The sequence below is a fragment of the Cervus canadensis genome, chromosome 20, assembly GCF_019320065.1.
Source record: "Cervus canadensis isolate Bull #8, Minnesota chromosome 20, ASM1932006v1, whole genome shotgun sequence".
NCBI classification, from domain to species: Eukaryota; Metazoa; Chordata; class Mammalia; order Artiodactyla; family Cervidae; genus Cervus; species Cervus canadensis.
The window spans coordinates 56,989,807-57,003,121 of NC_057405.1; the positions used below are offsets into that span (position 1 = coordinate 56,989,807).

Genomic DNA, 13,315 nt, shown 5'->3' on the forward strand with positions numbered 1-13,315 from the left:
ATTTATTTTTGGTTGCCCTGGGTCTTCATTGCTACGTGCAGCTTTATCTAGTTGCGGCAGTCTGGAACCACTCTTTGCTGTGGTGCTCGGGCTTATTGCAGCAGCTTCTCTTGTTGCGGAGCACAGGCTCTAGGCACATGGGCTTCAGGAGCTGTGGTGTGCGGGCTCAGTTGTGGCACATGGGCTTACGTGCTCCACGGGATGTGAAATCTTCCCGGAGCAGGGACTGAAACCATGTCCCCAGGATTGGCAGGTGGATTCTTATCCACTGTACCACCAGGGGAGTCCCAGTGTAGTTTATTTTTCTTTGCAAAATTGCTGTATGGAAAATGATACACCATTCTTATTTTGTCTTTCTAGGGTTACCACCGAGCTTGACTATGTTTTTTGCTTATTAGCCCCTTATACTTCTTGTATATTTTTGTTCCATGAACTATCTATTCAAATTATTTATTTTTCTAATGGAATGCTCTTACAATTTTAGTTCTATTGCAATGAGTCCTTGTCCGCCTCCCAATTCCATCTTCATGTCAACCTGCTTTCTCTCTTTGGCTTTCTATTTTCATTCAATTGGGTCTTTGTCGTTTTGTGATCTATATAAGGATGCCACATAATTTTATGGCTTTTTTTCTGGTTCTTATATATAGTAAATCATAAGTTTTATTTTTAGAAATAAGTTTTACACTGTACCATAAAAATTCCAAAATTGATTACAAAAATAAATGAGCATAAAATAAATGGCACTCTGTGCTAATATATATTTACCACTTATGTAAAATCTATCTTTTGCTATAAAAGCTAAGTCATATTTTTTCTATATGTGCTGAACTTGCTAATGACTTCTAAAACATGGGCTTTACTTAGTAAATCTCTCTGTAGCAAGTGTAGTATTTCAGTAAATTACCCTCCAAATTCAGTGACTTAAAACAAACAAACAAAAAAAGCATTTACTATCACTCTCTAGTCAGCTAGAATATTGGGAAGTGAGGTGGGAAGTTATTTTGATCAATTTTGCATTCACTTATGCGTCAACACTCAGCCTTGCTGATCTTGCTTGCTCATCTCTTTGGGAGCCTGGCTGGCTATAGGCAACTGGCTCTCCTTCTGTCCTTTTCTCCTCTAGCAGGCCAGCTGAGATGCTGCGACAGGGTGAGTGGAAGCATTCAAAGCCTCTTGAGACCTAAGTTCATAACTGGAAATTTGTTACTTTTGCCTTGTTCTATTGGCTGTGATCAATTACAAGCCCACCCAGATAGAAGAGTTGTGCAGATAGATTCCATGTCTTCAACTAGAGCTAGAAAGTCACAATATAAAAGGTATGGACAAGGAGGCAAGAATAACTGGAGTCATAACTGTAAACAGACTACCCCACATAGGCATTCTTCATTTCTCCAAAAACACTTAAAATGAATTTTAAATTATCTAATTGTATAGAGACTTTTTTAGTTAATGCAGTTGAATGCCCCAGACACCTTTAAATGATGAATGCTAGTAAAAAAGAGGGGGCGAGTGGGCCTGTGGCAACGTTATTATCAGTTTACCAGTCCTAGTGATCAAGATGTCACAAATCAAAAATGATACCACTTGGTGATCTTATGGCACACTAGGCTATATAAGATGATTTGGCAGCATCTATATGTGGTTTGGTGAAGACATTTATTATACCTGTATGTTATGTAATCATGAGAGGAAAAATAAATTTATAAAGGTGTTTTAAGTATATCAAATACTGAATTTGAACAAAACTTTCAGATAAAATCTTTTCACATTTGTAATGAGAAAAGTGACCTCCATGAACGTAACTTTTAAAGAAGTGTGTTTTTGGCTGCTCTGGGTCTTGATTACTCTCTAGTTGCGGTACGCAGGCTTCTCCTTGAGGTGACTTCTCTTGTTGCGGGGCACAGGCTCTAGGCTGCGTGGGCTTCAATAGTTGTGGCATGTAGACTCAGTGGTTATGGCATGCTGGCTTAGTTGCCCCACGGCATGTGGAGTCTTCCTGGATCAGGGATGGAACCCATGTCTCCTGCATTGGCAGGTGGATTCTTAACCACTGGACCACCAGGGAAGTCCCATGACTGTAACTTTTTAAGAATCAGATTTGATGTTGGAAATGGCTAATTGCAGTTCCTGATTTAAAAAATTTTGCAAAACGGAAAAAGAGACACAGAAATACAGAACAGACTTTTGAACTCTGTGGGAGAATGTGAGGGTGGGATATTTCAAAAGAACAGCATGTATACTATTTATGGTGAAACAGATCACCAGCCCAGGTGGGATGCATGAGACAAGTGCTCAGGCCTGGTGCACTGGGAAGACCCAGAGGAATCGGGTGGAGAGGGAGGTGGGAGGGGGGATCGGGATGGGGAATACATGTAAATCTATGGCTGATTCATATCAATGTATGACAAAAAAAAATAAATAAATAAATAAATTAAAAAAAAATTTTAGTGATAATCTGAAGAAAATTTAAAGAGAAATTTTTGATAGTTAGCATCTTATGTGAGTAAGAATCCTTGTTCACACAGGAAGCGTTGGGAAGTCTTCCACTTCCAATAATGGTGGGCTCTTTGTCAGTAATTTGCCCCAACCTTGTAGTTAGGGCAATGAAGGGAAGCTGGATGAATTAAGTATCAGATTAGGCTAACTGCAGAAACAGATAACCCCCAGTCTCAGAGGCTTAACAGATAACCCCCAGTCTCAGAGGTTTAACAAATAAGCGTGTGTTTCTTGCTCATCTCACCATCCAGTGTAAGTTGGCCAGGAAACTGCTCCAGGTGGTCCCTCTTGGATCCAGGCTTCATCCCTGTTGTGCATCCACCCATCTTTAAGTCCTCAGCGGCGTCTCTCTTCAACCAGTGTATGAGTAAAGAAAGTGAGGAGTCTGTGTGGGAGTTTTTATGGGCCAGATCTAGAAGTGATTCATATCACTTTCTGTTACATTCCACTGGTCTGAGCCTGATTGCGTGGCCCCACCTAAATGCGAGAGAGGCTGGGAAGTGTAATCTAGCTGTGCACTCAGGGAAACGAAGAAAACATGGATGTTGGTGAGCACTAGTAATCTTTTAAAAGTCTGAGCTTGCTTTTGGCAGCCTCACTGGGTTATTGAGACAAAGGGCAGAGACTAGGGCCAGCCAAGGATGGGGACCTACTAAGCTGCTCCCCACTTTGGTTGGAGCCCTGAAGGAATGTGCTCTAGGAATAAGTGTGAGCTTGAACTAATAAACCAGATCCCTGTGGACAAAGTCAAACTTTGTGTGAACCGAGTAGCTCAGAATACTTCGGGTCTTGAACTTGAAATTTTTTTCTTTGAGTGTCTTTTTAAAGATATAATCCAGTACACAAAGATAACCAAACATATAAGAAGACGAGACAGTAAAATTAAAACATAAGATATTGGAATTATGAGTTCATATTTTCAACAACTAAGCTTACATATTTAAAGAGATTTTAAAAAGAAAGCTAGGCTTGGAAGTTTAAGTGTAGGTATCTAGAAATGATAAAAAGAGAGATATCAGCTTTGAAAAAGAACCAGTATAATTTCCAGAACTGTAAAGTATGTAACCAAAATCAAGAACTTCGTGAATGAGATTAAGAGCAGATAAAACACAGCTCAGGAGAAATAGAGTAAATTATCCAAAATGAATCGTGAAGAAGTGTAAAGAGAGGAAAATACAAAAGAAAGGATGAAAGAAATGGAGATGATGTAGTGTAACTTAGGTTCATTTAGAATAGCAGGAGGGGGAGAGAGAGAAAGAGAAGATGGAAGAGGTAATACACACATGCGGAGGGACTGGATATTGTCTGACAATTATGGGAAAAAGAGACGCTGACAACATGGTAATCAAAATTGCTCAAATTAAGATAAGGTATCAATGGGAGCATATCAACCTGCCTGTGACTTGCATTTGACGTTACTTGGCCTTTGATTACGGGGACTCTGGTACTTGGCCATGAGGGCTAAACGTGACCTATTTGGAAATGGTACTGTTTGCCCCATCCCCTCCCTCCCCTCTTGTCTCCCTGGTATAAAGAATCATTAGCTGAATGTTAACTGTACAACTGAAGTCAGATTTTATCCCAAATATCAAATCCATCTTCCTTTTGTCAAACTTTAAAGGAGAACATACACATTCAGCTTATGATTTATGTTTAAATGTCCCTGAAAAAATCCTGCATCTATAGATTAAGAAAATTTAGAATAAATAAAAAGAAAAATTAGAGATAAAAAGAGAAATGTTCATGACAAAACTAATACAATGATCTCACACAGATGAGGCATAAGTGATAAGATGCCCACTATAAAAGCATTATTGTTTTGCTATTCAAAAAATCCAAGAAGTATAACAGAAACAAAATTAATCTTTCATTCCACTATCCAAGGATGACCAGTGTTTACATTATGATCTATATCTTTTCTAGAATGTTCCTAAATGTATATTCTATGGTATACAACAAAGGCTTACCTTGGGAATGAAGAATTTGGGCCAACGAAGAAAAGGTGGGGTTTTTTGGTAGGTGTTTCAATTTCTTTGGTGACTAAATGGGTTTAAAAGAAGGAGTAAGCCTGTTCCTCAGGCTATGTTGTATTTTATTCATATATTCACTCACTTAATGCATTCAACAAATATTAAGCACTTCCTGTGTGACATGTACTGGATTAGAGGCTGTGCATTTTGTGGGCCCGGGCCTTTCCCCCACATGAGTGCTCATGGTATTACCTTCACAAGACATGTGGGAGGGAGAGGGCCTGAAACAGACGCTGTGTCTGTCATCTAGGGATGACTTCGTGGAGGGCTGAGGTGCCAAGGCGGGCAGATATTTTGGTGGACCAGAGACAGTGGGAGGGAGAGGGAGTGGCTCTTGTTCGTAAGTGCAAAAGCAGAGGCAGACAGGATTGTCGAACTGTTCACTTGCCTGGCTTTGTGAGCTGAGGAAAAGGTTATTTAATAGTTAGTAAAAGAACAGTGCTTAGTCACTCAGTTGTGTCTGACTCCTTGCGACCCCATAAACTGTAGCCCACCAGGCTCCTCTGTCCATGGAAATTCCCCAGGCAAGAATACTGGAGTGGGTTGCCATGCCCTCCTCCAGGGGATCTTCCCGACCCAGGGATCGAACCCAGGTCTCCCGCATTGCAGGTGGATTCTTTACTGTCTGAGCCACCAGGGAAGCTAATAAAAGAGTAGGTACTATTTATTAGGTGTCTGTTGTGTGCCAACAGCATACAGTGCATAAATTATTTTACTTACTTCTCATATGGGGGCTTCCCAGGTGGCGATAGTGGTAAAGAATCCACATGCCAATGCAGAGGACGTAGGAGATGCCAGTTTGATCCCTGAGTCAGGAAGACTCCCAGGAGGAAGAAATGGCATCCCAGTCCAGTATTCTTGCCAAGAGAATTCCATGGAGAGTGGAGCCTGGCGGGCTACAGTCCATGGGGTCATAAAGAGTCAGACATGACTGAGTGTCTGAGTACAATACTTCTAATGTGAACTCTGCAAATTAATATTTAACTTGTATTGGTCAACCACCATTATTGTAAAATTTTATATGCAATCAATACATCAAATCCTTTGGACAAACCTATGAGACAGGTTATGATCCCCCTTTTACAGATGAGGAAACAGACATTGATGAAGACTTGCTCAAGGTCACATACTAGACCTGACAGACCATAATTCCAAAGTTTCTATGGTATTTTCATTCACAGCTATTTAACTTAAGTAATGAAAAATAGTGTTTCTCATTAATAAGAAACCCCTATCTCTCCCCAAATTCAATCCTAGGGATCTTTGTTGAGTGTCATTTCTTAGACACTTCAATATTGAACTCGGAATAAGAAAACACACTCTTTTAAATACCTATTTTTAAAAAAAGAAATACCTTTATATTTTAAATTAATTTTAACCTTTCTGGAGCTGATTTCTTTGGGGAAAAGACATCCTTCTTTGATTAATACATTTCATTCTTCTTTTTCATGATTTTAAAGAGAAAGGTGATATTACTTTCTCAATAACCTAAATTGAAATTTCTTTTGCAACTAATAAGCTCTCCTTTATTTAAAGACTATTTGTGACTGTGGTTAAATAATACATAACATGAAATATATCATTTTAATCATTTTCTTAAAGTATACAGATCAGTGGTATTAATTATACTCATGTTGTGCAAATATCACAACACTCCATCTCTAGAACCTTTGCATCATCCTAAACTAAAATTCTGTACCCATTAAACAATAACTTCCCGCCCCCCAATGACTCTTGTTCTTAAAGGAGATAGATAACTGTGTTAAGCTTAGTTTTCTTTATATGAATGAGCGCATAATTATCTTAGGGATATGAAGGAAAGGGATATTTGCCAGCCTAATGGCAAATGCAGAGCCTACTGACAAAGGTATATAATTTGTAAAAATAGCTGAGTGGGCAGAATTCTGATTTTCAGCTGCCCTAGGCACTTCAGTGCACTTCTGATAATGATTTTCCTTGGGCATGTAGTTATAGTGATAGAAATCATATCCATGCATAGAGTGAGCTTAATTATATATAACTGCATAACTAAAATGAGGCTTTACATTTTTTTTTTAAATATACTTTCTGATTTGCAAAAGATGAGACACTAAATTCTAACTGATCTCCAAAATGTAGTGTGTGTCACCCTCAGAACGTTTGAGTGTCTTATTGTAGAGTTCTCCTTTTTCTGGGAAGACACTGTATCTTGCCTTCCCCCCAACCCCCCACCCCTTTGGGAATTGTTTTCATTATATAGGATTTCACAGTCTCATCTGGTTCCTTCTGTGACTGTGAGGACAGGAAAAAGCACAACGGCTGATTTAGGGTTTTGGATGTAATCAGGGGTAGTGAGAAAAGCAAAAGTGAGTTGAGTGGTCATGTCTGCTCCAGGTGCTGTGTTAAACAACTTACATGTATTATTTTGTTTAATCCTCACAACCCTGTGAGATAGGAACCAATTCCTGTTTTACAGATGGGAAAACTAAGGGACAGAAAGATGAGGTTTCTTGCCAGAGACACATCACTAACAAGTGACAGACTGAGGATTCAGACCCAGGCTGTGCGGAGCTCTTGTTCCGAGCCGCTCTGTTAATGCACCCTCCTGGCCCACATCAGGCTTGACCGCAGCGTCAAACCACACACACATGCGCGCCCTTGTGTGGCTGAGGTGAGGGGGGAGTCTCAGCTGAGATCAGACACTGGGTCTAGAGACAGAGGCTGTCCAGCCAGCGAAGGGCAACGGGGAAACGCGAGGTCATCTCTGGCCCCGCTGTTACTGGTTGGCGGAGGAGAGGAGAGAAGGGGCGTCTCTAGGGTTTCAAGGCGTCAGCTCTGCCGTGTGCCCACTCTCTGGTGGTGTGCCCCTGGGCTCGTAGTTGCTGCGCATCCTTCTTAGAGCTGCTTTTCTTGAGGGAACCACCTCCCCAAGGCCCCCTCTCCAATTGACTCTTACCGCCCCACACCCGCAGGAAAAGTTTTCTGAGTACAGTTGATTTCAGCTAGTTGTTAGGAGAGTGGCAGGTGGAAAGGTGGACTCTAAGGTGAGGATGACTCTCTCCCTCCTTGCAGTTCCCTGATTCTCCCAGGAACATAGTTGTATCTACATTTCTGAAAGCAGAAGTTTTAATGCAAACAACCACCCCAACGATGGAGACATTCTTTTTTTTTAATTATTTATTTATTTTATTTATTTTTGGCCATACTTGGTCTTTATTGCTGCGAGGGCTTTTCTCTAGTTGTGGTGAGCGGGGCGACTCTAGTTGCTGTGTGCAGGCTTTTCATTGTGATGATTTCTCTTGTTGTGGAGCACAGGCTCTAGGGCACGTGGACTTCTGCAGTTGTGGCTCCCAGGCCCTAGAGCACAGGCTCCACGGTATGTGCGATCTTCCCGGATCAGGGATTAAGCCTGTGTCTCCTGCATTGGCAGGCAGATTCTTTACCACTGAGCCACCAGGGAAGTCCAAGGGAGACATTGTTAAACAGGGAGGAGTATTGATAAATTCTGCCAGAAGTTGAAGAGGCTTAGCTCTCTGGGTCCCAGGGATCAGTCGTTGGGATCTGAGAGCTTGCAGAGGGACCTGAGAGCAGCTCCTGGCCTTTGAGTGTCTCTGCATTCTCCCAGGGCCAGGAACTTTCTCCTGACCCTTGCTCATGGCTCCTGCTCACAGAGTAGAGTCATTCACAGCCAACTTAAAATGAGAAGTGACTCTCCTGGGGGTGTTTCTGACCCCAGAGAGTGTGCGGATTGTTTTCATAACTGTCATGAGTTACCTTCATGTTTCAGGAACAAGCGTGTTACACCTGCAGGCAGCACCTTTGTGATGGTCCTGTGGACCCCGAGGGCTGCATCCTGCTTGTGTGGGGAGGCAACAGGTGCACCAGGCTGTGCTCGAGGGCTCGCTCTACTTCTGTTTGAAAACCCTCTGGTATTGCCTACAGAGGTTAGCAGTGTTTACTACATTGTATTTCAGTAATTGGACCTCAAATTAAACAAGAAATATTGTCTGATGCTTTTTATACTGGAGCATAGTCTTTATTTCAGAGTGGTGACATAATATTCAGCTGCTGTGATAAGACAGCTGCGTTTACCAGTAGTGACATAGGAAGGATTCGTTTGAACATGTTTAAAGTCATGTCATATAAATAAAAAGAGTGAAGACCAGATTTAGGTTATGGGCCTACAGGATACCAGCTGAGGTGGCTAGAATTATTCTTTCATGTCCCATCGTGCGCTTGTCTTCTCTCCTCCCTTCTTAATATCCCTATTAAGTATTAATATCCCTACTTAATACTGTCCTCAGCCTGCTCTGAAAACACCACCGTGTTTGGTCAAGTTACCTCAAAGCTACACCTAGATCACACCATGACGAGAAAAAGAGATATTTTGAACCAGAATTGACTTATTTCAATTTTCTGTTCTCTATTTCATTTTAATTATAGCCACTTGGAGCCAGTGACTATTTGGAACTGTCAAAGCATTTTGATACAGTATTTTTACGAAACATTCCACAGTTTACCCTGGCAAAGAGGACCCAAGCTCGGAGATTCATAACTCTCATTGATAACTTTTATGATTTCAAGGTAAGGATGTGGTACATTTTCTCAGAAGTAAACATCCTGGACTGTAGAGCAAGATTGTCTGGGCTGGAATCCTGGTCTACCACTTACTGTACTTCTCTGTGTCTCCGTTTTGTCACATACAAATCGAAGATAACTACTCTGAAGTAGTATTTACTTCAGAGAATTATCGTGAGGACAGAATAAACTAATCCAGGGAAACCTTTTATTTATTTATTTTTTTCCAGGGAAACCTTTTAAAGCAGCACTTGGCACAAGCTGATGCTGCACAAGTACTGTTGGTGGTGGCAGTCATAGTAATCATATATATTAAAAATCCCGTCATAAAACACTCTGCTATATTCCCAATCCCATCATTCACCTAGACATATCATGTGCTCTGTCTGTGAGGATGCACAGCACAATGCCTTACCTAGATAGAGTGCTCAGTAAACATTTGTTGCATGAATAAATTATTGGACTGATGAGATAATGAATGAACAAAATGAATGAATGAATGACTAAAGGGCCATCCTCAGTATTAGAGTTTTCTCTCCCTCTGACTTGGAATCCCCAGTAAGTATCATTGTCCCTAAACAAGCAAGAAAAACCCAGGTATCTTATTACTAGGATGAGTCGCCAAGCTTTTGTCTATTCATCAGAGGCATTATTGCCTAGTGGTTAAGGAGTGGATCCCGGGACCAGGCTGAATACCTTGAAGACCAACTTAGCTTGAATTGCCTTTTTTAGAAAAAGGGGATGATAATGGTATTTACCTCATAAGATTGTTGTGAGGATGAAGTGAGCAGGTAAAATACTTAGAACATTGTGCGGCATACAGTAAGCTTTCAATGAAGGCGAGCCATTAGCATCACTGACTCAATGGACATTAATTTGAGCAAACTTCAGGAGACAGTAAAGGACAGGGGAGTCCAGCATGCTGCAGTCCATGGGGCCGAAAAGAGCTGGACGTGACTGAACAACAACGAGCCACTGATAATAATGTATACCTGTAAATATACTTGCAGTAAAGTTAAAGTACCACTTCAAGTTAGAGTGAAATATTGTTTTACTGTTAGATACAGTTTTCCCTCCTTATTCCTTGTACTGAAATAGAGCAGTGATTCTAAAATTGAAGGGACCTTGAGGGCGGGAGAAAGTACCAGAGTCTGCAGGGAGGAAGAGGTGAGAGTTTTAATGTTTCCTTTATTCATTCATTCTGCAATCTTCACGCCAAGCACAGGGCTAATTCAGTGACAAGCAAAGCTAGGCATGCTGCCTGCCTTCATGGAGCTGATAGTCTAGTGTTGAAGAGAGACTGATTAAATGTAGACAGAACTGAGTGTAAAGTCCACACTGTGGGATATTCTCTTGGAGAGAGAGGGGACTTGGTGCTGTGAGAGTCCAGGGGGACAGTGGACTGATCTTTGTGTGCGACCTGGGGGCAGGCAGAGGAAGTCCTTCTGAGGACCAGCTGCACCAGAGTCATCTGAACTCCTTAAGATCCAGATTCCCGAGCTCACCCCACCCCACACCAGCAGATGAAGACCAGGGACGGGGCCTGGAGCCTGCTGGTTCACCAGCTGCTCGGGTGCTGCTCATAAACACGGAGCTGTGATGGCGGGGCTCCACGTGCAGAGCGGGGAGTTGGCAGCACAGGCCCTGTGATGGGCCTGAGCATGAAAGGCAACCTGCCTTAGTGAGTGCCGTCAGAATCTGCTGCCTGCTCTCAGGGGGCCCTGTAAGCAGGAGACTGAGAACACCAGGACTGGCGATCAAGGTCTGTTACTTGTCTCCTTCTGGATTACTCATCAAGAGACTCTGCTCTGAAATAATCACATGGGGTCTGGAATACATTGCCCAGAGGTAGCACTCTGTTTTCAGAGGGCAGTGCTCCAAGAACAAAGTGGGAGGGGCGCATTGGTAGGTGGTTCCTAGAGTGGCAGATTAATAAACTCTCATTTTTGAAAGCTTATGATCCCTAGCCCTCAGTCCCACCCCTGATCCTACCTTCCCACACGGTTTTATTTCTTCATTAGACAAAAAGATTTTTCTGGCAATATGATGGAACGTCAGAACTACTCTCCTAACATTTGCTTTAACTAAAGCACACATTTAAAGTTTATACTCTTTTAAAAACATAGCCGAAATTCTTATTTCGGAAATTGGAAGCATTAAACAGACATCGTTTTAGAATGTATTTATAGAAGTCTGTGAAATAAGGACATTTCCATCTAAGTAATGAAAAAAGTGTTATTTGTGGTTAAAATAATTTATAAAAGGAGGTAGAAGGTCATTTGTATATGGAAAGACTAGTCCCAAACATCAATACGTTGTTTTAAAGTACTGATAGCGCATGTGTGTTCAGTCATGTCCGACTCTGCAGCCTCTTGGACTGTAGCCCACCAGGCTCCTGTGTCCATGTATATCAGCATATTTACTTAAATAATGATTTTAAAAGGATGGCTGTGAATTCTGAAAACAAATTCAGGTCTCCTTAAACATCAGGAATGAAGTGAAGTCGCTCAGTCGTGTCCGACTCTTTGCAACCCCATGGACTGTTCCCCACCAGCCTCCTCCATCCATGGGATTTTCCAGGCAAGAGTACTGGAGTGGGTTGCCATTGCCTTCTCCAGGGCATCTTCCCGACTCAGGGATTGAACCCTGGTCTCCCACATTGCAGGCAGACACTTTACCATCTGAGCTACCAGGAAAGCCCTAAACATCAGGAAGAGTATGTTTTAAACTAGTGGACATAAAATTTATTAAGTTGTGAAAGCAGTTTCTGGTGTGTGATTACATATGGACATTCACTCAAACACTTACGTAATCAAGAAATATTCGTGCCAAGCTTAGTGTTTTTCAAGGATGTCTGGCTGGATGCTGACGTAAATGCAGGTTCTGGTAACTCAGGGTGTAATTAGAGGAGCAGTGCACTGGACCTAGCTGTCCCATGTGCAGCGAAGGGTAACGGTGCATTGGGGGAGCATCTCTGATGCACAGAGATGGGCTTCACACAGTCGAGTGAAAATGTCAACCTCAGAGGTAATGGAAAAGCCACTGGACTTAGAACTGGAAGAGATCAGGAGTGGCGTCACGAGCTGAGACTCTCCAGGCCTGGAGCTGCCCCATAAAACCTTTGTTCCCTACTTCAGAAGGCGGTGTAAGCTGTGTGGAAGTATTTGTAAAGTACTGTGCAGTTTAAAAATAGCACTTTAAAGAGACTATTAGAAAAAGTATGAAAATGGTCAAAAGGTTTTCCTAAAAAAAGTATTTTGTTTCAAAAATACATTTGGAAACATCTGTGATCCCAGGGTCTCTGACTGTAGGTTATGTGGTGTGTCTGTTTACATTTTAGAGATATTCCAGAAATAGAAAAAAGAGTTTCCCAAATATTGAAATCCACTTTAAAGAAATGCTATATTCACTTATTTATGCAATAATTTTTTTTCATTAATGAAGAAGATACAGTGTAGGTGGGTCCTGCCAGTTTTGAAATTTTGACAACCACATTTTGCTTATGCTCTTTTTGTGGACTTTAAAACATGGAGATTAAAAAAAAATTTAGTAGCTTTAGGGTAACTTTTGGATATTTAGGTGAAATCTCTAATTAGAAAAACAGATTAATGAAACAGGGGAAAAGGTGATAGATTGAAGCTTTTAAAATTTTTTTTTTTTTTCTAAAATAAAGCTAGGGCTTAGAGAAAATGTGTAGAAGGAGAAATGAAGTTAAGACTGTTACTTAGATTGAAAGAGAGGAGTTCAAGGCATTGTTCTTTATAAATACACATTCTATAAGCTTGTAAAAGTATATTTTCACCAAGTACCAATTTTGCTGCATATATTTAGAACCATTTAAAAACAAAAATCTTAAGCTCCCTGTTATGGCAGATTTTTATTTTATGAGAAATTTGTTTTTGCCTTCAACTTGTTAAAGGTAAGGAGTAACACCATTTGCTCGTTTTCTCTGTTTCAGGTGCGCGTAATTTGCTCTGCATCAGCTCCTATATCAAGCTTATTTTTGTATGATCATCATGACAGTGAGTTGGAGCAAAGCAGAATACTGATGGATGATTTGGGGCTGAGCCAGGTAGGTGATATTAACATAATCTCTTTTTATTATAAAACAACTTAATTGTTTTGGTTTGATGCATGGCTACGTTTTAAAGAAGGAATGCAGTATGTATTTAACCACTGATTTGCCGCTTTCTTCTAAAGCCAGTATAGCAGACATATCCTCAACATCAGTA

At 41.1% G+C, this 13,315-nt stretch overlaps 1 protein-coding gene across 6 annotated transcripts in view; it reads left to right on the forward strand.

Annotated features, from left to right (window-relative positions):
* AFG1L (AFG1 like ATPase) overlaps positions 1-13,315 on the forward strand; it is a 189,356-nt gene that overhangs the window by 170,637 nt on the left and 5,404 nt on the right. For 2 of the 6 annotated variants that reach the window (XM_043439635.1, XM_043439634.1), the window contains 2 exons: positions 8,949-9,089; positions 13,042-13,155. In XM_043439635.1, the coding sequence (XP_043295570.1) occupies positions 8,949-9,089; positions 13,042-13,155 (255 nt within the window). Of the gene's footprint in view, positions 1-4,419; positions 4,512-8,948; positions 9,090-13,041; positions 13,156-13,315 lie in introns of those variants that run through there. The other 4 variants (XM_043439636.1, XM_043439638.1, XM_043439637.1 and 1 more) reach the window with 3 other exon arrangements.